The sequence below is a fragment of the Lissotriton vulgaris genome, chromosome 11 (genome assembly GCF_964263255.1).
Source record: "Lissotriton vulgaris chromosome 11, aLisVul1.2, whole genome shotgun sequence".
Taxonomy (NCBI): Eukaryota; Metazoa; Chordata; class Amphibia; order Caudata; family Salamandridae; genus Lissotriton; species Lissotriton vulgaris.
Genome location: NC_141699.1, coordinates 1,027,501,082 through 1,027,527,339, shown reverse-complemented (window position 1 = coordinate 1,027,527,339; position 26,258 = coordinate 1,027,501,082). Strand labels below are relative to the sequence as shown.

The 26,258-nt window shown below is 46.4% G+C and overlaps 1 protein-coding gene across 1 annotated transcript in view; it reads right to left on the bottom strand.

Annotated features, from left to right (window-relative positions):
- The window catches only part of LOC147683961 (importin subunit alpha-3), a 94,743-nt gene that overhangs the window by 30,691 nt on the left and 37,794 nt on the right, over positions 1–26,258 (bottom strand). The window contains exons 8-13 of the mRNA XM_086942583.1: positions 24,811–24,897; positions 19,838–20,007; positions 19,713–19,757; positions 14,338–14,469; positions 12,049–12,177; positions 9,794–9,898 (exon numbers count right to left, since the gene is read on the bottom strand). Coding sequence (XP_086798709.1) covers positions 9,794–9,898; positions 12,049–12,177; positions 14,338–14,469; positions 19,713–19,757; positions 19,838–20,007; positions 24,811–24,897 — 668 coding nt within the window. The remainder of the gene's footprint in view (positions 1–9,793; positions 9,899–12,048; positions 12,178–14,337; positions 14,470–19,712; positions 19,758–19,837; positions 20,008–24,810; positions 24,898–26,258) is intronic.

The window sequence follows — 26,258 nt, the reverse complement described above, 5'->3', positions numbered from 1 at the left end:
TAGTAGGGGATCTCCTGTGTATAGTCATAATCTAGTGAATAGAATGGCAAGCCCTTCCCCACACCAAAGCGGCAGTGGAGAAAAGAAAATAACACCACTATTGTGCGAACAAATTCCGCATCGAAGCCTGTCCAACCTGAGCATCTGCCCTGGCATCAGTGTCCAGACAGTAATGCTTAGCAAAGGTATGAACCGACTTCCAAGTGGCCGCCTTGCAGATCTCTGCAACCGGAACATTACAGAGCAAAGCTGTCGTGGCAGCTTTTCCCCTGGTGGAATGAGCCTTGGGTTTACCCCCCTAAGGTCTTATTAGCTTTTTGGTAACACAACTGTATGCAGGACCCAATCCACCTAGAGATGGACTGCTTAGAGGTAGCAAGACCTGTCCTGACCGATCCATAATTGACAAATAATTGGTCTGGCCTACGAATATCTTTGGTTTTATCCAGATAACATTTCAACACCCTCCTAACATCCAGGGAATGGAGAGACCTTTCCGCTGGAGATAAAGGATTCTGAAAAAACGTAGGCAACATTATGGTCTGGTTGACATGAAAATTAGAAATTACCTTGGGAAGAAATTTAGGATGAACGCATAACAACCTTAGCAGCATGAAATACAGTATAAGGTTCTTGGCAACACAACGCCTGAATTTCACTCACCCTGCGGGCCGATGTAATGGCCACGAGGAACGCCGCCTTCCAGGACAGGTGCTGCAACGAAGCCTTATGAATAGGTTCAAAAGGCTCCTCCATCAATCTGGACAGCACCACACTCAATTCCCATGAAGGCGAAGGAAGCCTGACAGGAGGAAACACTTTATTCAAGCCTTCCAAAAAATCTTTGATCACAGGGATCTGGAAGAAGGAAGTCTGTGAAGGGCATTTCCTGTAGGCAGTCAATGCAGCAAGATGAACCTTAATAGAATGAACATTAAGGCCAGACTGCGCCAAATGTAGAAGGTAAGGAAGGATGACCTCTTCCTTTCACGTTGTCGGGTCATAGTTCTTAGACTGGCACCAGATACAGAACCTCTTCCACTTGTAAGCATAGGAAGTCCGAGTGGAAGGTCTCTTAGACTCCTTCAGTATGTCCATGCAATCCTCGGGCAGATTTAGATGGCCATATTGCACTCTCTCAGGAGCCATGCCGCCAAACTCAAAGACTAGAGGTTGGGGTGCAACATCTGCCCCCCCCCCCAACTTCGTGAGAGGGTACGGCCTGCACGGCAGCCGAATGTGAGGAAGGAGAGACCGGTGAAGCAGGTCCGTGAACCACCACTGTCTGGGCCATTCCGGGGCAATGAGTATCATCCAAACCCTGGACCGGGCCAGCTTGATGAGCACCACCGGAATCAGTGGAATGGGTGGAAAAGCGTACAGAAAGCTGTTCGACCAGTTGATCCATAACGCATTCCCCAGCTTCCCCTGCTGGTAGTACCTGGAGGCGAAGTCTCGGCATTTGCTGTTTTCGGCGGTGGCGAACAGATCTACGTCTGGAGTCCCCCACCTTGCGAAGACTTCTCCTAGTACTTCGTCGTTTATGACCCATTCGTGGTTTTCCTGAATCAGTCTGCTCAGTGCGTCCGCCTGAACATTCTGCACACCTGGCAGATGGGTAGCCGTTATAGTCAGTCCTCTGGCCAGAAGCCAGTGCCAGATCGCCTGCGCCTCCTGCGACAGTGCGTGATCTCAAACCCCCCTGCTTGTTGAGGTAATACATTGTGGTCTTATTGTCCATCTGCACAAGCAGAGAGTTGGTCTGGAAGGACGAATGAAAGGCCTTCAGTGCCAAGTGAACAGCCCTGAGTTCCAGGAAATTGATGTGATACGTGGCCTCCATCGGGGACCACGTTCCTTGAATCTGTAGGCTTCCTGAGTGCGCTCCCCAGTCGTGGAGAGACGCATCCGTCACAATAGTCTGGGTGGGAATGTCCTTGTGGAAGGGAACCCCTCTTAGGAGATTCTCCGCTGAACACGACCACTTCAGAGACTGAAGAGCATGCAGAGACAGTCGTATCTGGTCGTCCCAAGATCCTTTCCTCTGATCCCACTGGTCTTCCAAGCACTCCTGCAGCGGTCTCATGTGCAGCCGTGCGTGTGGCGTCAGGAAGATACAAGAGGCCATCAATCCCAGTAGAGAAGACACCGTCCTCACTGTTGTAGATGGAGTGGTCATAAGAGCCTGAGCCTTCCGAAGGCGTGATAATAGTCGCTCTTCCGAAGGAGACACGCTTGCTGACAGCGTATTGATGGAGGCTCCCAAGTACTGTATGCATTGGACCGGAGTCGGGACAGACTTGGACATGTTGATGTGCAACCCCAGCTTGTTCAAGAGAACGCAAGTCTTCTGGAAGTGTGCTCGAGCTTCCGAGAAGGAGGCCTTGATCATCCAGGTACGGGTAGACAAACACCTTGTTCTTCCTCAGGTATGCCGCCACCACCGCCATGCACTTCGAGAACGTTCTCGGCGCAGACTTTAGTCCGAATGGGAGTACTGTGTATTGATAACGATTGGTGCCGACTTGGAACCGCAGGAACTTCCTGTGTTTGTGTGCAATGGGCACATGGAAGTACGCATCCTGTAGGTCTATAGCACGTAGCCAGTCTCCCTGTTGCAACTGAAGAAAAATCTGATGCAACGACAGCATGCAAAACTTTTCCCTGCGAATCCATCTGTTTGCCTGTCGCGAGTCCAGAATGGGCCTGAACTCGTTCTTGTACTTCTTGCGAACCAGGAAGAACCGGGAGTACAGACCTCTTCATCTCCGAGACAGAGGTAAGTCTTCTATCGCCCTTTTCCTTAACAGGATATCTGCCTCCGCCTGAAGCTCGCGCAGTTGAGACTGCGAGCTGACCGTTGGCATTGCTGGAGGAGGGCTGGTGAACTGAAGACTGTATCCATTGCAAACAATATTCAGCACCCACTTGTCCTGAGTAATTTTTCTCCACTCTGCCAAAAAAAATTGAATGTTTCCCACTACCGGAGGGGGTAATCGATCTGGGGGAAGTAAGTGCTCAGGGCCTAGACCCGGCCGGGCCTTTGGTCGCTGGTGCAGACTGTTAGCCAACTGCCCTTCGGGCGTTTCTGGAACGGCTTACAGAACTGTTGATGTTGCTGCGACTGTCCCGAAGCTTGGCCACGTCCTCTGCCCTGCCCACCGAACCGCCGTTGGAATGGGCGGTACGACTTCTTCGTTTCTTTGGGCTTCTCTAGACCCACAGCCGTGAGTATTTCTGCCTCCACCTTCATGCGGGCCATTTCGTCATCCGCATGTTTCCCAAATAGGGTTTCACCAGAGAATGGAAGGTTGGCTACCCTTTGCTGTGCATCTGGTTTCAGTGACGTAAGGCGGAGCCAGGCGTGACGTCGCTGGTTAATCCCATGGCAAAAGCCATGTGCCGCTAAGAGGGATGAATCTGCCGCAGTGCTGTTAATTTGATTTGCTACCAACATCACTTCGTTTAGCACTTCCTGGAAGTCTTCCCGCTTATCGCAAGGCAAGTGTTCCGCAAACTGCTGGAGGGAGTTCCAGAAGGCGCGGTCGTAGCGCCCCAACAAAGCCGTGGCACTCGCAGCCTTCATAGAGGTCGCTGATGTTCCACATACTTTCCTTCCAGCCGAATCCATCCATCTAGACTTTGTCAGGGGGAACCGTGGATGACGGGGTGGTGGCATGTTTGCGGGCCGCCGTCACAATCACAGAATCTGTAGGAGGTTCCACCCTTAGAAAAGCTGGATCCGAATCGGGAGCCCAGTATTTTTTCTGCAATCTCGAAGGGGCCGCCTTAGTCACCGCAGGGGTGAGGAAAAGGTACATGGCTGGTTCCTCCAGGCCCAGCACCAGAGGTAGTAGTAGACAGGTGTTTCTGGTGCAGTGTCTCGAAAATGACGGATGTCTTAGGCGTGGGCACCGTCAAGGATATGCCCAATTTGGCAGCACCTCTCAAAAGGACATCATGGAACACCACCAGGTCATCAACCGGTGACACCCTCGTGTCCAGCGATCCCAACAAGGTCGGAGAGTAGTCCCTGAGGACCTCATGCGAGAGAGAGAGAGATCTGTGCCTCCTATGGCGGTGTCTCGACCGCGTGGACGACCTGTGGCGCGATCGCTCCTTCCTCCTGGAGCGGGAGCGTTATCTGCGGAGCGTCCACGTGCCGGGAGGTTTCCACGGCTCCTTCTGGGGCCTTGGTCTAGGAGTCCCCTTAGGTGGTGTAGGAAGCGAAGGTAGTGACGCCGACCTTGGCGGAGGGACAGGGGGTATCCCCGACCGAGGGGCGGGCCCATGCGGTGGAAGCAGTGGTAGTGGTCGTCCCGGTGGAAGCGGAGGGTTGGTGGGAGGGTCCTCCTTAGGTACAGGAGGAGGGGGCGACTTAGGCCGAGGTGGTGTATATACCACCGAGTCCGGTGACTTCTTCAGGGAAGGGGACTGTGACCCAGCCCCTTCAGCAGGCGATCGCTTTCTCCTGCGCCCTCCACTAGATCCAGCCTGACTTTTGGCGCCAGAACTCCTCCTGCGCCGTTTAGGAGAGTTGGAGCGACTCCTAGAAGCCGATCTCTTCCTTATCGATGCTGAGCGTCGCTTTTCCGGCGTCGAACGTCGCCTCAGCGACTCTGGCGTCGAACGCCGTCTCTGCGACGTCGACCTCTTCTTCCTAGACGCCGAACGCCGCCTCCGCGATGTCGACCTCTCCTTCCTAGAAGAGCGTCGACTCCTTAGAGGTCCTAGACGTTGAGGATCCCCTCAATGCTGATCTTAGTCTTGACGGCGACCGGCTGTGTCGTCTCGACGGCGAGCGCCGACGCCTGTCGCTCCTCCTTCGACGCCGATAGTCCGACGCCGACGATGCAGTAGACTGGTCTCGACAGCGGCCTGTCCAGGCCCTTCGACGTCGAATCCCCACGCCGTCTCGACCCGGAGCCCCGGGGAGATGGGGAACACACAGTAGTCATCCCTCTCGACGTCGTCGGCGATGCAATCGACGCCGACTGAGACCGGGACCGTTTGCTGGTCTTCATGTCTCTGGGGAGCCCCCCAGAGGCCTCAGCAGAGGCAGCTTTCCCGGTTTGCTCAGACCCACCAGCAGCCTGCAGTAGTCTGTCCTCCAGGCCTTGCAGCCTAATCTTCAGCCTTTCCCTCAGAGTTCTTGCAGATGTCACTCTTCAGGGACATGTGCTTCAGGAAGGCAGATGATGCAGACCTCGTGTGGATCAGTCTTGGCCTTCTTCCTCCCACAGATAGGGCATTTGTCAAAAAGAGCAGGCATTTTAGAGACCTAAACATCTGAACAAACACCCAGGAGAGAAGGGAAAGCACCAAGACAAAAACTGAAACACTTTAAAATCACAAAGTGCACAAAAAATCCAATAAACCCTTGAAAAAGGGGAGAACTCAATGCCAGGGTCCTGTTAGCAGGAGCCGGAAAAAAGAACTGAAAGTAAAAGGGACCTGCTGTGGATACTGGGAGAAAGTTCTGGAAAGTTCTCTTAAAGGCACAGTATCCTATTTAAGCCACATAATGGCAGCCTGTGGGGCTTGTCTGTCCATGCCTTCCTCTCTATCATTCCAGAGTCTGTTACTGGCAGAGGCAAGTTTCTCTATGCTAGAAACTGGGCAGGCTGTGTGGTGGAATTTCTAGTTGAAGTACTGGACAGTGTAACCTGTGGATATAGGCTGCATTATTTGTCTTTAAATTCTCTTAAGTGTCTTTGCAGTTTCTGCATGATTTGACAACTAAAGAGATTATTTTTGATTGCCGGGGTCCACGCACATGGGCGGGACTATTCACTTGATTTTGACGATCACAGAGTCCAGCACTGGGTCCGATCTAAGGAACGCCGGATGGGAGTCTGTACTTTTTTTGCAGCCAGGAAGGAGCGGATTTCGGCGACGCCGGAGTCCGGAAGAGATCCAGGAGGAGGCGAAGGATGAGGAGGGGGAAGGAGGAGTCGGAGGAGGATTCCCCTTAGGCAACGACGGAGGAGGAGGAGGAGGAGGCGGCAGAGGCGTCCGGAGCCTAGACGGCGAATAGGTCTGAGAGTGTTCCGAAGACCTAATCACTCTTCTTTCGCACATGCCTTGTTGAGGATGTCCTAGAGGCCGATCTTCCAGGCGAGCGCTAGTGCCGCAACGATTGGGGGCTCGTGGATGCAGAGGATAGGCTGACCACTGAGGTAGAGGACCCAGTCCTGGCCCTTGATCTGCCCTGCGATGTAGATTTCTCCTTCCTCGACGGTGATCACTTCTTCGACGTCGAACGCCTCGACGTAGTTACATCCCTTGACTTAGACGTCAAACGTTGAGTAGACCGACGGCGAAGTCGCATTGACGGCGAGCGCCGGTGCCTCTTGGACCCAGTCCGACATCGATGGGGTCTCGAAGTCGATGTAGTCCTAGACGTAGGTCCCCTCGACGTCGAACTGAGACGTCGCTTCGACCCTGGGGAGAACGGGAGCAGATAGTCATCCCTCTCTACGCCAACGTCTAGGTCCTAGACGAGGACGGAGATCTGTGCCTTTTCCTGCCCTGTTGACTGGGGAGCCCCCCCCCCCCCCAGAGGCTGGAGCACTGGCAGAGGACAAACTTCCATGTCCAGACCCACCTGATTCTTGTTGTCTCCGGAGGGCCAGGCCTTGGAGACAAATCTGGTCTCTTTCCTTGAGTGTCCTCCTGGAGAAGGATTGACAAATCTCAGTCTTCAGGGACATGAGGATGGGAGACAGTGGATACACACTCTGTGAGCATCGGACTTGGCCTTCTTCCTGGCACACTCAGGGCACTTGTCAAACAGGGCTGGCATATTCGACAGAAGAGTGGGCAAAACTGCCCAAAAACTCCAGCAAAAGGAAGAAGCAGTCAGACGTTGAATGAACCACTCCAAACACTTGAAAAGTGCTAAAAAATTGAACACCCAAAAAGGGAGAGCTCAATGCTCCAGGGTCCTGCTAGCAGGAGCCAGAAAAAAACTGAAAGTAAAAGGAGTTTGCTGTGCATCATGGGATACCGAGGGTCTCTGGAGAGTTCCTTAAAGGCACATAATGGCAGCCTATGGGGGCCTGTCTGTACATCCCTTCCTCTCTATCAATCTAAGGATTTTGTGAATGGGAAGTTTTTTTTATGGGTGATTGGTGGAATATCCTTTGCATTTCTAGTTGAAGTACTGGACAGTGTAGCCTTGCAGGTATAGGCTGCATTATGGTCTTTAATTTTCTCTTAGGTGTCTATGCAGGATTGCACAGAAGACAGCTTAAGAGATTATTTTTGATTGCTCCGGGGTCCACGCACATGGGTGGGACTATTCATTATTCACTAGATTAGGACTACACAGAGATCCCCTACTACAGAACCACTGTGACCAGGGAAGGCCTTGAAGGGCTGCGGCACTTATTGTGCCACCCTTAGAGGTAATGTACCCCGACACTCACATACTGCCATTGCAGGCTGTGTGTTTTGGTGCAGTATAAAGTGAAGAGTTGACCGGACACATCTGTGTGCCATGCCTACAACCCACTTCCCTGGCATAGGCCAGTCACCCCTCTAACTGGGTGCACTACACCAGTGGTGAGGGTATACGTGCATGGGCCCTGTACCCCTACAGTGTCTAAGACCATTCTTCGGTATAGTAAGTGCAGTGCTGCCATTAAGAGTATGAGGTACTGGGAGTTTGTCATTACGAACTCCACTGCACCATAATTGCTACACTGAAAACTGAAGTTTGGCATCAAACTTCTCAGCACATTAAAACACACACTGATGCCACTATTTTCCTCCATAGGATAACATTGACTTTTTTCTTGGAAACGTTTTCAAGTGTGGAGTTTGAAAACCTAAAGTAATTCTTTAAAATTGCACTAACAAAACGACCCTAGGTGTCCAGAAACAGGTCTCGTGGTGGCAGGCTGGTGTGTACCAGTCCGGGAACCCACCAGAGGCTGGTTGTTTTTCAGAGAGCTGTGTGCATTTTTCATTAAATCCCACACTGGCATCAGTGTGGGTTTAATGCGCCGAGAAATTTGATACCAAAGTTACCAGTTTACAGTATAGCCATTATGGTGGAGTGGAGTTCGTAATGACAAACTCCCAGCACCATATACTCTTAATGGCAGCACTGCACTTGCACGGTCTAAGAATGGACTTAGACACTGTAGGTGTCCAGGACACATGCTGTCTGGCGGTGGCTGGCTGCCTACAGCTGGTCAGACCACACCATGGTTGGCAGTGATTTAGTGGGCACTCTGAGATGCCCCGAGTAGATGGCACAATGAATCCCACACTGGCATTAGTGTGGATTCTTTGAAAGGAGTAGTTAAGTACCAACTCCTGTGTTCAGTGAAGCCATCATGCTGCTGTGGAACTCGAGTAGTCTAGTTCCCGGTCAATGGACTATGGCTTCAGCTGCACTTACAATATTAGGAAATGGTGCCCAAAATTGTAGGGGAATATTTGCGCATGCGGACATGCCCTCGTCTGTAATATAGTGCATCCTGACTTAGGGCTCTGAGGCTAGCCAGCGGGGCGAGTTACCTATGCTACCAGACAGGGTGCCATGTTGTGTAGTTTTCGCTCTTTCAAGGGCATGCAGGTTGCAAGGGCAGTGGCATGGTCCCAGTAAGAAGTGGGAGGGGGTCAAAGGGACCCTCTTTACCTCTCAGGCCGTTGGTATCCAGGGTACCCTTTACTAGGGACTTATAGGGGCAGAAGTACCAATTGGGAGTTTGCTTTAGAGAAGGAGCCCTGGTTGGCAGGGACCCTGTGCACTATGTTTGAAACCACATCAAAACTAGTCAAAAAGTTGGGGCTAACCTTGCAAAAGAGGCTCTTTATCACAAATGTTATGTTAGAATCCTAGATCTTCAACACCATTCTATCTCATGTCTTTGACACCAGGATGTGCACCCATGTCGCTGTAGGTGCCTTGGTTGCCAAATGAAATGCCCTTGAAATGTTCCAAGAAGCCAGAGTCTGGTGCCAAAGTAAAAGGTTTCTCAATGGCAGTCTGCCAATTGTCCCCCCACCCCTCCCCTCCAAGGACACAACGGCATTTCTGCATGTGGCCAGTGCTGGATCAAAAATACCACTTTGAAGGATTTGAAAAAGCAGTGATACTCTATTGTGTGCATTTGTAGGCAAGCCCTTATGTTTTCCTTCCAGTCAATGCAAAAATACGAAGGTCCACTCTTGGTGCCAACATGTCACATGATCTTGGCTCCTTTCACACGGTAAAAAACAGGTAAATGGTGAGCACCTGGTGAGCGAGAAATACTAACAGGGCAGGCTTCTAGCTTGTTCATGAAGGCTTTGAAATACTGAAACTCATTATGGATTTCACGACCACTCTGGGACATGTGGCGGTGGCTTTTTTTTTATTTGGCCCTGTAGAAGTGCTGTCCTCATCCCCTGTTTTTCTCCAAAGCAGCTCATGGTGTAATGGTTAAGCCTGAGCCCCATCTAGGCCAAGCCACCACTAATGTGTTTTCAATGTACACCAGGCTGTTAAGGGCTGAAAGCCTTGCTCTATAACAATACCCAACTTTTACACACTTATTGAAAAGTTACCAATTAGAACCAATCGGTCCAGCTTTGCTGCCATACATTTTGGCAGCACAATGTAACATGTGCAAAATTGGAGAGCAACTTCAGAATGGTTTTTAGCAAAATAAAATACATGTGTGTACAATGCACACACCAAGAGGCTCAATCAGTTTGAAAAGAGCTGTTAGTTACCTAGTTTTGCCTAACACTAGGATTAAATTGGGAAAACTAAACATTACACCACCTGCACGCTTACCTTATCTAACAGGTGTATGATCATTGGTACCAGGTTGGCATCAATCACAGCTTGAACCTGTTGCTGATTGCCTGCTGTTATATTGGAGAGGAACCATACGGCCTCCTGCAAAATAAAGTAGATTGGTTCAATTAGAATTTACGTCAAATAGAAAAAACATCTGCACATAATCATTAGCAATACTTTTCTCCACACAATAGGCTAGGGCCCTACAAAAAAAAACCTGTAAACTGGGCTGAGAACATTTACCTGTTTACACATGGAAAATCCTTGCCTTAAATTCAATGGCATGAATAGATACACAACAATAAATTGCATAATTTGGAGACTCCAGTAAAAAAGGTGTAAACTAGGAGCAAGTTTATGTATAATTAGGCTCTCGTAACGAGGGGTGTCACCTAGCCTCACCGACTCTGGAAAGTGGTGAAAGCCCATACAACCCTAAAGGTTCCTGAAAACACCCAGTTAAATAATTAAAGGATGCTCTTTGCTACTCACACAAACTGCAACTAATTGCACAAGTTTACCACTAATATCCAGAATTCAGTGATTAAGCGTAAATAAACAACGTGCTTGAAAATACAAGTCTCTCCTCTACTATAATTTGGTACTTTGAGCGCCATACAATAGTCTTTAAAAGCTTACAAAATGTTCCAATTAAATAAAAAATCTATAATTCTGCATCATAGGCACCCCGATAGACAATCAGAATAATCACCCGCAGAATGCAAGGAACCCATTACCCTCTAAAATCCTATCACAGAAAAGAATTCCCAAAATGTACAATGTTCATAATACTAAAAAAATTAAAAAATTTAAAAACTTCTCAAAACTACAGTGTAGCACCTGTGTTACCTTTGCTGTGTAGTCTATGGAATGAGGAAAGTACAGCCTGAAAAGGCTTACAATTTGAGATTTAATGCAACCTTTCGATTTTAAGGGTCCAGGGGCTTCCACTGTCCATGATGTCTTGTACAGTCAGTTGCTACAAGTACTTTTTTTAGCAGGAGAGGCAAGTGCTTTTTTTGATCTCTGACAAAAGTGTTCAGTCAGAATGTTTTCTACCCATGGAAGGAAAAAGGGTCAACCAAATCAGGTGTGGTCTGCAATCTTCACATTCTGTCACAGAATGTGACATTTGCCAAAATGTGTCACAAAGGACTCTAAGAACAGGTCATTAAATCTATGTGCCAAATGGGAACAACTGAAGGAAAGAGGAGAAATGATGGAAAGTCTGCCAGGGAATGCTCGACTTTCACTGAAACAGTCCATGGATAAAAGGCAAAAATCATTGTCAACCTTCCTGTTAACATTGTTGCCTATCACTATCGGCCAAGGCCTCCATCATCGATCGAGAACTGCCTTGATGGCGACAGTACTGTCAAAGCACTCAAGGTGCAGGAAGGTATCTTCCTAAAAAGAGGTTCTCTGTCCGTTCACGGTCAATCATCTGTCAGCGGGGCTCAAGCAGTAAAGATACCGGCCAACATTTCCCACATTTTCTCTACTTCGACCTGTACACCAGAAGCAGAGCTTACAGAAAGAAAAAGGTCAAGCCTACTGCAGTTTGCTGAGGGAACAGCAAAAACTTGGGATGAACCAAGGTGTGACCAGTAGAAGAACGTTTACAAAGTCCTCCCCAGATGTTAATTTCACCTCTGCCATTGATGGTATGAAGGCAGAAATCAATTCATGTGATTAGGAAGTTGCATTCGACACCCAAGTCTTCAGGTGGCACTTCCCATCCCAAGACAGCTCAGATGATGGGCGGTCAGAGTCTATATGCACACCAAGGAACATAAATGTATCAGACCACTTCCTTTTCATTCCTTGATCTTCAAGAGCACCCACGACTCTGGCAGGTCCATCAGGGATTTGGCCAGTAGATCACACCACCACTTTAAGATATTTTGGTTAGAGGTGCAATCAAATGAACTAGACATGCATTTGAATTATCAGACGTAGACATTCAAGCCTCAACCATCTCCAACCCGCTTATCCAACTTGTACCAGAAGTGTCAGAAGCTGGCTCTGTATATGGTATTATCACTATGTGGTTATACCGTGCACAAAGTCCAGGAGTTCCCCAAAAGTGTGCAGGGCTCAAGGTAAAACCCAAAGTGCTCTATTAGTAGTAGATAGTTATTTAAGCTAAAAGAAATAAGGCTGTGGTATCACGTAAAAGTTTACTTGCACTAACAAATAAAAGCAATCAAATAAAACGTAAAGATAAGTCAATAAAATTTTAGCCAAACCTTATTGATTTTCTCCTTTGGGTGTGTCAAAAGGGCAGGAAAGTGCAAAAGGGCGTCACAGTTCAGAACAACTTGGGTCTGTTCATCTGTGCCAGTCACAATATTCCCCACAGCTCTAAGAGCAGCGGTCTTTAAATATAAAAAAAAAACAGTTTGTGTTACACAATTAGAAAACAGAATATAACTTATTTTACAGTTTCAGTTGAATCATATATACCTCATGTCGTTAAAACAGAGCACCAAGCTTTTCTAATGGCACTTAGACTACCAAACTTGAGCAGACATTCGGTCACCTGACCGTGATTATTTTAAATGCTGAAGAAGCTTTTGATCATGTCAATTTGTATTCAAGACTTTGGCATAGTTTGGATTTATATTCCAATTGTTCATTATAAAAATGTGATATTATGCTCCCAACGAGATCTTATTCATTAATGATATTTTCTACACTGGTTTGTCTCCATCTGGGTGCTCAGCACGGTAATTCCCTTTACCCCCTATGTTTCCACTTGGTTTAGAAAACTTAGTTATATGTAGAAATAATCAGTCAATAAAAGGTTCTAAAACTGGTCTTTAGGAGGCTTTACACCTAAGCAGACAATGCATCTTATCACGGTTAGTTGATTTATTTATTTTAAAATCAAGAAAGTCTAATAGTTTTTTTTTAAAGTTTCTAGTTCTAAAATAAATTGGCAAAAATAAATTCTTTTAAGTAAAAGATTGAATAAAACTGAATTCCGTTGGAAGCCTAATGGCATTCAATATCTTGGTATGCATTTTTCAAACAAAATGTAAGAAATAAAATGAATGTTAACAGCATAGATTGAAAGGAAAAGGTTACTCGCTCCATTAGCATCTGTTCGTAACCTCTAGTGCTGTAAATTCACATGTTCTGCATAAACCTGCCATGTAGTGTCCAGTTCAGACATTTAAAAGTGGCATTTCTTCTAGGAGTTTTTTGAGACAAAGATGCACTGTGACTCACCCCTTCGTTGGTAATGAGCATGGGCGCAAACTAAATAAGAGATTGTTTTGCACAGCAGAGTATGGAATAGTCAGTAAATAAAGTATGGTGTACATCTGCATTGCAAAAAGGAAGTTAATTAGTAAAGGAAGATTTATCAGAGCAACAATTCTGATGAGTGTATATACAGCACTACAGGCTACAAACAGTTGGTTACAGGGTAAAAATGTTTGCTCGTCGCATGTATTGTAGATACACAAGCCCTACTTGGACTGTAAAGCAGTACCCCTCTATTAAGTTGTTGCTACAGTGTGCATGATGAAGGTATCTGAAATAACTTCATGCATCAAGGCGAAATAAGCTTTTGGTCTTTTTGTTATGGACCTTCGACCTCTGAAAGGAATTCCTCGAGGTGTCAGGGTCCTCTTGGGGTTCCCCTTGAGGTTCCCCATGAGCTTTCTCGTCTGACGTCACACTGAGAAACCCTCTCCTCTATCAATGTACTGTTTCTTTTACCTTTCTAGTTCTGAAAACTAGATAATTGGCCATTGAGCAAGTAAAACCTCTCATTTAAATAATTTTTGGGGGTTTGAAAATGGAACAGGCGTGAGACTAAGTACCATATAGCTTTTCAATGATATGATCACAAAGTTTTGATGTTTTTTTTGGATCTCCCTTGGCACCCCTCCAAAACCCAACGACAGGAAATAGGAATCTAAAATGGTCATTCAAGGGGCATTACGGGTTTACTGTCCTCATACTCTTGCTTGTCAGCCTAGAACGACTCCCACAAGACTAATTTAAGACTGAGAGCAACCACTAGATGACTGAATTATGCACAGGGTAATCAGTAATTCCAGGTAATATTGCCATGGTAATTCCTCATTTTGCCCAGGAGTTTCACACAGATTGTCTGAGTGCAGTGAAATTTCCAAATAAGACAACACCAATCCATAGTGTTCCACCGATAACAATTCTGAAGGGGTATAAAACGGACCTAGCTAGCTTGGCTTTAATGAGGCCATGCACCGAAACGAACTCCAGACTAGTTTATACAGTCAAAGGCTTCAGGAAGATCCAGGATTGAACACACTGAGCCATTGACAAATATCTAGGTATACATTTTGTTTTACGGCATTCCATTTGCTCCCCCTTTAATTGCCAAGTTAATGTTTTGGAAAAGGTGCAGTACAATTACAGCACAGCCATAAAAATGTAGGACAACAAATCACAAAATGGTTTTAATAAATATCGCCTCCTCTAGACCCTCATTATGGCTACTAAAAAAGGTGAATGCACCAGAAAACAAAAGACATGACACTTACTTGCACTTTAACTTCTAGGTTGCTGAGAAGAGGCACCAAATTGGTTACAATTCCAGAGTCTATTACCATTTGAATCTGTTCGTTGCCGGCATCAGTTAGGTAGGATAGGGCCCAGACAGTATCCACCAGTATCTGATAAACATGAACAATATTCTTATTAAAATGGTCAAAGCGATTAAAATGGTCAAAGCGATTAAATCAGAAACATAATAAGTGTGCTCCTTTATTAACTTTGGGGCTAAGTGCAATGTCTTCAAACTAATTCCTCGGGATTTGGCACCATCTTGTGATAAAACCAGAAACTGTACCTTAGTTTAAAATACAGGTAGCTGGAGAAGAGGAGAAAAAACAAAACAAAAAAACACATGACACAAAAGTATCCCTCTAAGAAGCTGGCTTTGTATATACAAACCAAGTAAGGTATAGTGTGTACAGAGTCCAGTGGATCCCCAAAGGCTTACAGAGGTAAAAATAGATATCAACGTAATCTCCCATTTGCGGCAGTGTGGGCAAGCAGTACGGCTTTATCAGAAGGTAGTGTTAATATTTATTGTATGCACTCAGGCAGCATATGTCACACACTCAAAGAATGAACTCAGACCAATTGTTTGGACAACATATTTTTGTTGTATTTTATTTTTAGAACCAAGCAGGACTTGGTACAGGTAACTAAAGTTGTACTTCAAGACAGGTTGACAGAATATGAAAGCTGGCTGAAAATGACCTTGTTACACTTTTGTAAAGCATTTAAAGACAGTTGACATTACTTTGAAATTACCTTCTCTACCCAGTGTGATATGCCTAGATATCACACTGGGACATTTCCTCTAGAAAAAAATTCAAGTAAACCACTTTTACATTATGTAGGAAGCGGGCTCTGGATATACTATAGGAAAGTGAGGTATAGTGTGCAGAGTCCAGTGGAACCCCAAAAGGTAGGCAGAGGTAAAGTTAGATAGCACCTTACTCTCTATTTGTGGTATTCTGGTCTAGCAGTAAGGCTTTATCAGAGGACAGTGTTAAGCATTTGTTGTACACAGTCAGCAAATGATTTCACACACTCAAAGACTGAACTTCAGACCAATTGTTTTGTATAAAAATATTTTGTTATTTTATTTTCTAGAACCCAAGCAAGCCTAGCACAGGTGAACAAACACTTACAGTAGTAAACAGTTTGAATTGAATTAGTATATGCACTTTTGACTTACAGTATTGTCACTGAGAAATGCAATGCTTTGTAAAATACAGTACAAATACTTTGAAAGGGCTTTTTAGTAAAATTATAGGCAAATTACTTTTGAGATCACTTTTTACACAGTGTAGTACATCTGGATACTACACCAGGACATTTCCTGTAAACAGATAAGTAAATTACTTTGTTAGTACCAGCTTAAAAAATTTCTTAAATTTTCAAACTCCACACGTAGAAACTTTTCCAAGAAAAAGTAGGGGGCCTACTCGTGGTGTTGGGCCACTCGAATTCTGGACGTGGCTACTGGGTGAAGTGGTGCAGACTCGCGGATCCGGGCATAACCAGAGTCTGTTACGGGAGACAGGGTCTTTGCAGGTAAGGCAAGGCAGGTCCTCCGGGTTCTGGGGGGCTGCTGGACAACCAAGATTTCGCTAGAGGATGTCAGGACAGGCCAGTAGGGCTGGGCCAAGGCAGTTGATGTCCTCTTCTTCATTCAGCATGGCTCTTCGGTACTCCTTCTTGCTTGTCTGAGACAACAGGGTTTGGGTGTTTCAAGTAGGTACAGGTTGGGAACAATGTGTCCCTTCTGTGGGATGAGTACACCCACTACTATGCCACCCTCCAATGAGTGGGGCATAAGGCTATGGTTGGCTGAGTCTTCCCCATCTTCAAGATGGCAGAGACTGAGATGTGTACTACGCCTCGTCCGCCAGAGGGGTGGAGTTGGCAACGGTGGGCACATCTCTCCTCCTATCTTGGTTTTCCAGCAGATTCTTCATTCCAAAGTGGGGTTCAGAACCGGTGGGAGCCGGTTGCAGGGAGGAAACTTACTGGCAGCTTACAAAGGCGGCAAACCTAGGAGTCTTCACCTACGTGGACCCCGGCTATCAGGGGATTTCGGGGGATGGGAGGGGCTTGGCACAGCTGCCCAGGATGTGCTTTGTTTCAGAATTTGAAGTTAAAGCATTTATAAAGCGCATGTATACCAAGCGTTTTTTTGGCGCGACGGACGGACATCAGGGAGCAGACAGGGAGGGAGGGCCGCCTATACGTGAAAAGAGCTGGCCCGAGAGCCCTACGAAAGAGAGTAGGAGGCAGCTGCCCTAATGCTAAGAGGAAAAGCATTCCAAAAGGCAGGGGCTATGGTGGAAAACCTCATGCCACCGCATTTTTTTTTTTGCCTGAATCGGGGAAAGCACAAGAAAAGCTTGGAGGAGGACCACAGATCCCTGTTGGGGACGTAGGCGGTAATTTTGGAGGCTAGGAATGCTGGCGCAGTGCCTGCCAGGGCCTGGAAAGTCCAGCATCCCATTTTGAATAAGAACGTTCAAAGAGAGGGAGCCAATGTAGAGATTTAAGCAGTGGAGTGGCATGATGATGCTTGGGCAGTTGAAAAATTAGACGAGCCGCTTGATTCTGGATAAGTTGGAGGCGGCGCAGCTCGTATGCTGGAGCTCCAACATATAGCGAATTGCCATAGTCAAGGCGCGATACAATCATGGCTAAGAGGATGATTTTCAAAGGAGCAGTAGAAAAAAAGTGAGAGATCTTACGTATAACGCAGAGTTTAAGAAAGCAGGATGATACCACGGCACTGATTTGTGAGTGCAGAGAGAGGGGTTCCACAAGGCTCCGCACGGTCACCTCATTTATTCAATATCTATATCTCCCCTTTGGTTCGTTCTTTGAGGACGAGAAACGTGACAGTCTACAATTATGCACACGATCTGCAGCTGGTTTTTGAGATTGATGGCTCTGATCGGTCAGTGGCGAACTTCCAGGAAACACTTATTTATACAGCAGTGGATGGACTGTAACCACCTGAAATTTAACCCGGGCAAGACAGAGCTGGTCTTGACCGGGGACAGTGGTAAATTTTGGGGCCCTTGTTAATGGCCCATAGAGCTCGGTCCACCCCCCTCCCCTTCCAACTCAGCTAAGACGCTGGGTGTCTCCCTTGATAGAGAGCTTACACTGAAATCTCAGGTGGGTAGTGTGGTCTCAAAGTGCTTCTTTCAGATGCGCAGGATCAGGAAAGTCCATTGTTTTTTTACCCAGGATGCTTTGATCCGGATCATAATGGCCACTGTTACATCTCATCTGGATTATGTAAATTCGGTATATCTGGGGATGCCACTACTGTTTAAGCGTTTGCAATTAGTTCAAAACCAGGCAGCCCGGTTGGTCATGCAGCAACACAGATGGCAACCAATTAGTCCTGCGCTTCAGGAATTACACTGGCTCCCAATCTCCCAGCGATGCGCTCTCAAAACAGGCTGCCTTGTGTTTAAAGCGAAAAGTCCTGACTTTATCACCAACCTATTAACCAGATATGTGCCCAACCGGACCCTTCGGTCTGCCCATCTCTCTGCTATGATACCTAAATTCAAACTCGTTCGTCAGGGGGGCCGCCGTTTTGCGGTTTTGGCGCCTAAACTCTGGAACTCGTTCCCATTGGAAATCCGGTCCTGTACCGACACTATGCAGTTCAGGAGACTCCTTAAAACATGGTTGTTTCGGCTAGCTTATAACCTTGGAAAAACATCCGTCGCAGTCTGCTTGGTCCGCTTTCAGTGTTTATCTGTTTTCTGGTCAGCGCCATGAAGCCACCCGGTGTAAGTGCGCTTAACAAATAACCATTAACATTAACTCTTATCCCAAGAGTTTTGACAGAGGGAGTGGGGCCCAAGGAGGAGGGCTAGAAAGCAGAGGACCAGGGGCTGGAGATGCCACCTGTGAGTACAAGCTCAGTTTTATCTGGGTTCAGTTTAAGATGATTGACATTCATCCAGTCCCTGATAAAAAGCATAGTAGATTGGACGTTAAGAGCAGTAGCAGAGGAAGAAGAGAGATTAAAGATAAGCTGGAGGTCATCGGCGTAATTAAACACGGACGTCAAGTGTCTGAAGTGGAGAGATAAGAGGGAGGATGTAAAGATTGAAGAGTAAAGGAGAAAGAAGATCCCCGGGGAACACCACAGAGGACCAGGCGAGTAGGAGCAGAGAAGCCAGCCGCCAGCTGGACCGCTTGAAGGCAGTTTCCTAGAAAGGAGGTGACCTATGCCAGGGTGGTTCCCCGGATGCCCGCGCCCCTGACATGATCGAGCAGGCTAGTATGGTCCACCGTGTCAAAGGCAGCAGACAAATCTAGGAGAACCAGGGCCTGTGGGAGGGTTGGTGTCGGCACCCCCTCTGAGCTCATCCAATACAGAGAGAACAGTCTCTGTGGAATGAGCTGGGCGAAAAACCGCCTGGTGAGGATCTAAGAAATGGGTTTCCTCAATGAAGGAGCTGAGACAGGTGGTAACATGGCTCTCCAGGATCTTTCTTAAAAAAGGGAGCAAGGAAATGGGACGGAAATTAGAGAGGAGAGGTCTGCTCCGACCTTCTTCAAGATGGGAATGATTTTTTTCATAACCCAGAGAGCGGAGAATCCCGACCCAGGGGTCCAGAAACCTGTCTCAAGATGGCAGCTGGTGATCAGCCACTCAGCCAGGACACTGGAGTTACGTAGTTTTTCAGGGGGCATCTTTAAGATGCCCTCTGAGTGAATTTGGCATTAAATCCAAAACTGGCATCTGGGGGGGGTTTAATGGGCTGAGAAGTTTGATACCCAACTTCAGGCCTCAGTGAAGCAATCATGGAGCTGTGGAGTTTGTGGTGCCAAACTCCCAGCTCAAGGTTTTAAAATGGCTTTACTAAACTTACAATGCCTGTGAATGGCACAGGCACAGCAGGGGCCCAGGGCTCATGCCACTATGCCCTCACCTGTGGTATAGGGCGCCCTGCCTTAGAGCTGTAAGGCCTGCTAGAGTGGTGACTGACCATTTGCCACAGGCAGGGTTTTAGTGGGCATGGCACACAATGTGCCACGTTGACTTGTAGTTTTAGGGTGTAGGATTCTAAAGGCATGCAATGTATTATGGAGATGGTCTTTACAAACAGCCTTTTTTTTATAAATCAATAACAAAAATAAGGTGGTGAAACACATTCATTACTGAAGCACATAGGGTCTGCGGATATATCTTTTTAAAATCAGTTATTCTTGCATAGACACAAGACAACAGCTTCCCATAATTTAATGTTCAGAAGCCAAAGTTAACAAAATCCTTACTATGCACTATTTGACCGACAACAGGCATATGGTCAACACATTCAAGGTAAAACCGTACAAAATTACTTACATTTACATCTGTGTGGTGGATTAGAACACATAAAGCGGGAAGAATCTGAAAAACAATTGGCGAGCGTTAACCAAAAACCTCAACAATTTTAGATTTACAACATGTATGTATGCATGTATATTCACCTCCTGAATGGTTTCCATAGGTGGTGGTGGGTCCTTGTGGCGACATAAGTTAACCATTACCCAAGTAACATTTCTTAAGAAAGTTATTGGAATAGATGGGTTGATAAAAGAAAGCAGGGGTTTCACCACTCCAAGACTGATGACATAATCTCTACACTGTGGTCCATCACCTGGGGGGGGGAATTAATAAGTGTTAAGAGAAGTTTCTTCTTCTGGATTTAAAACTTATTTTTGGGTGGACATATTTATTCATTTTCCATGGAGAACAAAAACTGGACTATGGCACTGGTCATACTGATTTTAGAGAGTGTGCAAAATTTTCATAGTTCGTTGAATCTTATTGCTGGTCAGAAACACACTGCATTGTATCTTAACCTTTTTCTTAGATTGTGAACAAAGCTTAAAAAAACTCACTCAATACATAAATACCTCAAGCCTAGTTAGATACCTTAACACCAATATATACATATTTGGAAATTGTCCAATCATTTGCTTTAAGTTATAGCTCTAGAAGAGACAGAAAAATGAAAGGACAAGTTACTTACCTTTGGTAACCAACACCTTATCTGATAGAGAACAAATCTAGCCACAGATTCTTTACCTTTGACCTTCCAGGCATTAGGCAGGATCTGGAAGATTTCATAGCAGTACACCTGCGCGCCTGTAGGTTGTGTCTGTTGACTCTGCGTGACAGTCAGCACAGTGTTCGTCATAGTGACGTCCGCATAGGCAATACAACCACCACTTCGACGCACTGACCAGTACTTTTCACGGCTTTCCACGCCAGAAGAGCGGAACCATGTAGTGACAGACCATAGTGTAAAAAAATAAAATAAAAAGCTAGGGGAACAGCGCTGACACCAACAATAATTCCACAGTGCAGGGAGGATGTTTGGGTCGTTGAGGATTCTGCAGCTAGATCATTCCTCTACCAAATAAGGTGTTAGAGACTATAGACTTATTGCCGTAGATTCCTTACATTTGATCACATGCCCAAGCAATACCTTCCCCAGAGGAAGGACTGCAAGAAAGCTTTAGACCAGAAAATTCTGTACGACAGAATGGCCAAACAGGTCCTCTCTGCAAACCTGAGAATCCAGGAAATAGTGTTTGGTGAACGTGTGCAGAGATGCCCACACAGCCGCTTTGTAGAGATTAGTAATTGAAACACCACACTGGAGGGCTGTGGTGCCTGCCTTAGTCCTGGTGGAACGGGCCCAAGGTGGTTTCTTTGCTAAGGGATAACCTTTTTTTGCTACAGAGGAAAACCTAGCATGATATGGTAATCTTTGGCCAGCCAACCCCTTCTTTGCTCCCAGTTACCAAATAAATAGTTGGCAATCTCCTGAAACTCTTTAGTGCGATCAAGGTAGAAAGATAATGCTCTTTTTGGATCCAGGTGATGGAGACACTCCTCTGCTTTGGAACGGTGCGGAGGTGCATAGAAAGTGGGCAGAGTAAAGGACTATCACAGATGGAAGGGGTTACAACTCTGGGCAAAAATAGATGCCCTAGTTATTAGCACCACTTTGTCCAGAGAGACTGTAAGGTAAGGAGGCTGCGATTACGGTGCCTGCAGCTTGACCACCCTCCTGGCAGAGGTAATTGCCACCAAAAAGGCTGCTTGGTTACTGAGCAACCGTGGGGGACAGTTGTGCGGAAGCTAAAACTGTGAAAGCAAGGGCCAAATTAAGGTCCCATTGTGGCCAAAGAAAAGGAGAAGGGGGAAACAAGTGGGTTAACCCCTCCAAAAACCTGTGCCCCAGAGGGAACTAAAAAATTTAAGGTTGATATGGCAGCTGAAGAAAAACCAAGAGGGCCAAAAGTTAGCCCTTCAAATTGCCCAAAGCAGAGCCCTTCTGGGCCAGGGAAAGGATTAAAGGGACAATAGCTGCCAGAGAAGCAGATAAGGAGCCAATAGACCATTCTGTACAATATTTACAAAATTTGTACCATCTGCAGGCGTATACCGATTTCATGGAGGAACACCTGGCAGTAAGAATAACTTCGCAGACTTCGGAAGGAAGGTCAAAAGCGGTCAATTGTTGCCGCTTAATCCCCATGCAAAAAGGTAGAGAGTGGACAGGTTTGTGTGGTGGACCCTCCACTGTTTGATAGAAGTATGGGAAAGTGCTCCTTTTTGCATGGTTGCCCCCAACCTTTTGCCAAATGTTGATGCACTTTGAGTGTGCCCGATGTTCCTGCCAACAAGGTACCCAGTGTAGGAAGCTGGCCCTCTATATACAATATCAAAATGAGAGTGTGCACAGAGTACAGTGGAACCCCAAAGGCAGGCAGAGATAAAAGTAGAGCACTGTATTCCATTTGTGGTAGTATGGGCAAGTAGTAAGGCTTTATCAGAGGGTAGTTTATTTTTATAACCAAGCCAAGCCTGGCACAGGTAGGTGAACTAATTGTTTTGCAACTTCGTATGCAATATTTTACCATTGAATGCCAGTTCAAAATCAGTGTTGTATGCCTAGATACCACACGGACATTTCAAAGAGAAAAGGTGAGTAAAACAGTTTTGCACAGGCCTCCCTTCCTGTCCCCCCCTCCTTTCCGCAGGAAGGCAGGTGGGAAAAACTAAGCACTGCTCAGAAGGTGTGACTACCTCTACCAACCCTACCCCTCAGGTGGGGGAAGGCAAGGTGCAGCCCACTCTTCTGTGCCGGCCATCTTGCAGATGGCAGGCACTCTCCAATCAGGATTAGGGATTGTGCTCACTCCCCCCATGTGGGGTGATCGCACAAAGGGTTTAGTTAACCTAAGGTCAGTAGCCAATTAGCTACTGCCCTTGTGACCCTCAAAATGCCCACTAAATACAATATTTTGGTGAATCCCTGAAACAAGAATACAGATTCACCGCAACCTAAGACGAAAGAAGACGCCGAGCAGAGGAGACTGCAGAGAAGAACGGACTTGGCCCCAGTCCTACTGGCCCTTCTGCAGTTTTCAGAGATACTGCGCCAAATGGTCTTGTCCGGCAGACAACAACCTCCAGAACCAATGGGAGGACTGACTGCCTTCAACAAAGACTGGATCTCCTGTGAACAGCAGCTCTGTTCAAAAGACTCCTCCGGGCCTGCTGAGGACAAAGAAACAAGACGCCTTGAATCACCACTGCACCCGACAGCTACAGCCAGAGTCAGAGTGGCCCTCTGTAGGAAGCTGGCTCTGTATATACAATACCAAAGTGAGGTATAGCGTGCAGCACTAGAGCGGCTGGGTGCAGAGTGCTGAGGCCCAATGTTATCAAATGTGGGATTGGGGGCCTCCGGTTGGTGGCTGCTGACGAGCAGGCCACTGGGTTGTGGGAGCAAAGCTCTTGGACTTTAGCTCAGGGCAAATGGGGAAACAAATTTGCACCAAATGTGCACCCTCAGCGGCACTGGGGCTGCCGGGTGCAGAGTGCTGTTTCGGCTTCAGAAGCCCTGTAGCTTTCAATGGGAGTCTCCGGTTTGCTAAAGCGCTGCAGGCTCAAGGACGAAGGTCTTCTGGGTGAGACCACCACTTTGAGAGGTAAGCTGGGATGTTGGGGCTTGGTTAGGCACTGTCTGTAATGCCACCCAAGGCCGTGGGGCGTCGGATGCAGGGGTGCCTTTTAGGGTCAGATCTTACCAGCTCCTGGTTGCTGTTGGGGAGACCTTCCGGTTTGAAGCTGCAGGGTCGGCGGGAGGCAGGTCGGGGGGTCGCCGGATCTCAGGTTAGGATTGCCGGGGAAACCTCTTTGTGGTTAAAGACAGGCAGGTCCTCCAGGGTGTTCAAGTTTGCTGGCTGCAGGACAAACCGGAGAGGGGGTGGGGGTCGCAGGAGCAGGTTTGAGGTGGAGACAGGTCGGAAGAGCTGGGGCCAAGTCAGTGGGCGTCTTACTCTTGTTAGCTTCGGCACAGCTGTTCAGTCCTTTTCTTTTAGTTGGTTTCTTGTGTGAGGAAGCAAGGTTAAGGGGTGCCCCTAAATACTAGATTTAGGGGTGTTACAGGTAGGTAAAAAGGTTGGGACCAATGGGCCCACCTATTATGCCACCCCCATTGGATAACACTGGGCCTCAGCCCTCTGCATCTGGCCGCCCTAGTGCCGCTGAGGGAGTTTTAAGAGTGCATCCTTGACCCTACAAAAATTACTTACTTACCTGGTCTCTAGGAAATGTCCCAGTGTGATATCTAGGTGTACAACACGTAGAAAAAGTAATCCAGAAAGTAATCTGCCAAGTAATTCAAAAGTAAACTAACAGTAATTTCCTTTCCAATGTATTGAAAGGATTTACAAACCTGTTAGTCATTTTCATTCAGCTTGCTTTTATTGTTCAACCTGCCTTGAAAATTATCAAATACACTTACCTGTGCCAGGCTTGCTTGCCTCTAGAAAATAATTAAAACTAAATAATATGAGACTACAAATCGAACTGGTCTGAGTTCAGTCTTTGATTGTGTGAAATCATTTGCTGATTGAGTGTGCACAACAAATGCTTAACGCTACCCCCTGAAAAAGCCTTACTGCTTGCCCACACTACCACAAATTGAGAGTAAGGTGCTATCTACTTTAACCTCCGCTTACCTTTAGGGTTCTAATGGACTGTGCACACTATACCTAATTTTGGTATAGTATATACAGAGCCAGCTTCCTACACAGTGGCAAATCTTTTCTACTTATATACCATTTATCAGATTACTTTGCTATACAAAGACGGACCTAAATGTTTCACTTAAGGAGGCATTACAGATCCCTCATGTATACACCACAAAAATGTTGCAAAATTATTTCAGGCAAGTTCTAACAATACAGGCTGGCGTTTAAAAAGAACATCTACTTGGGGTGAAAATCAGAGGAGAGCAAACATGCTTAACTACAGAGATCACAAAAGTAACTGTACATCCTTTAAAGAGAAAGAAAAACTGGGTATATGGTATCATGGTCACAATAAAACATAGAAGTTCAAGAATCAGAGCACAAATGTAAATCAAAATACAAACCTATGATGTTGCCAAGTGCCCAGACAGCTTGCTCACAAACATTTTGATGATTTGAATGTAATAATCTTAAGAACAGGGGAACAGCATCTGAAAAACATAAGACTGTTACTAACTTGAAAAATGAGTTGGGGGCTCAGCAAAGGCACTCCAACTTCTGTAACAACTCTTACTTCAATTTTCCCACACTGCCATTAGAAAAATGTTCCCCATTGAACTACGTATTCTAGGGTTGCCAATAATCAGCATATACACTCATGTCGAAATTCTGCAGCACAGCGGTCTTAAATATCAATAATCTGCCAGAATCAAACTAATTCATATAAAATGTCAGGTAATACACATAATAGGAATGAGAAATGAATCGATAACATGACTGCAACATCTGAAATAACATCAGTGATGGAAACACTGCACATGGCAGGGGAAAGTGCAATAGTTACCTTAGGGCATGAGTTATAGTTACAAGAGAACTTGAACTGGTAAATTTCAGTGGTTTTTGGAACCGACATGTGTACCTAAAGTTGTCACACAAAAAAAAAAATACGCCTACTACCTATACAATATATATATACATACACAATATATAAAAATACATAATTGTCTGCTCATTTTACACGTGCAAGCTAACTGCACGAAGGAGGCACCGTCACGGAAGTTGTTCGGCAGCACAGGTGGCATTTTGCGGAAGGTTTGAATGGTACCGCCGCAATTCAGAGATCAATGTATCTGCCATGAAACTGGTTCAGGACTACATGAAAGTGCACAGACTACTATATTTTGTGCCCTCAGACACAGGATACTCCAAAAACATATAAAGCGGCTGACGAATGGGCTGGCATAAAGAATAATGGGACTCCCGGAAGTAACATGCAGTGGCTAAGCGCGATCTTTGAAGACACAGGGGATGTGGCATAGTCCAGCAGTCCATGCTGCATGGGCCAATTAAACGGATTCCCAGAGTGAAGAAAATACACTTGGCTCCAAAATTCCAATGGTGGTGGAGCATGTCCTAGCCAGTCAGTGAAATCCTTGCCTCCAAAACCAACCCCTTCCAATCTCTCTCTGGCCTTTATACGAAATAAGGAATCCACCATGCCACCATTTGAACCTGGGGTTCAAATGGAGGAAACTCACTGAAGCCTCTGTGATCCACTGCTTGGGGCTGGTTGCATTCATGCCCTCCCCACAACCTTCTTTAATTCACAAGTGAACATGACCAAAACGGCTATTCCACCTCTGCTAATTTCGTCCAACTATGGCAGGGTCATGACCGAATACTGTATGTGAGCAAAGACTGGAAAAAGGTTGCTGCTCAGCACTCACATTATATCTGCATTGAAACCGCTCTACTGGCTCCCTTTCACAAAGGGTAGACTTTAAAAACGGTTTTGACCATAATGCTCCGAATACAATGCTCAACAGTATGTCTCCAAATTGATTACTCAACA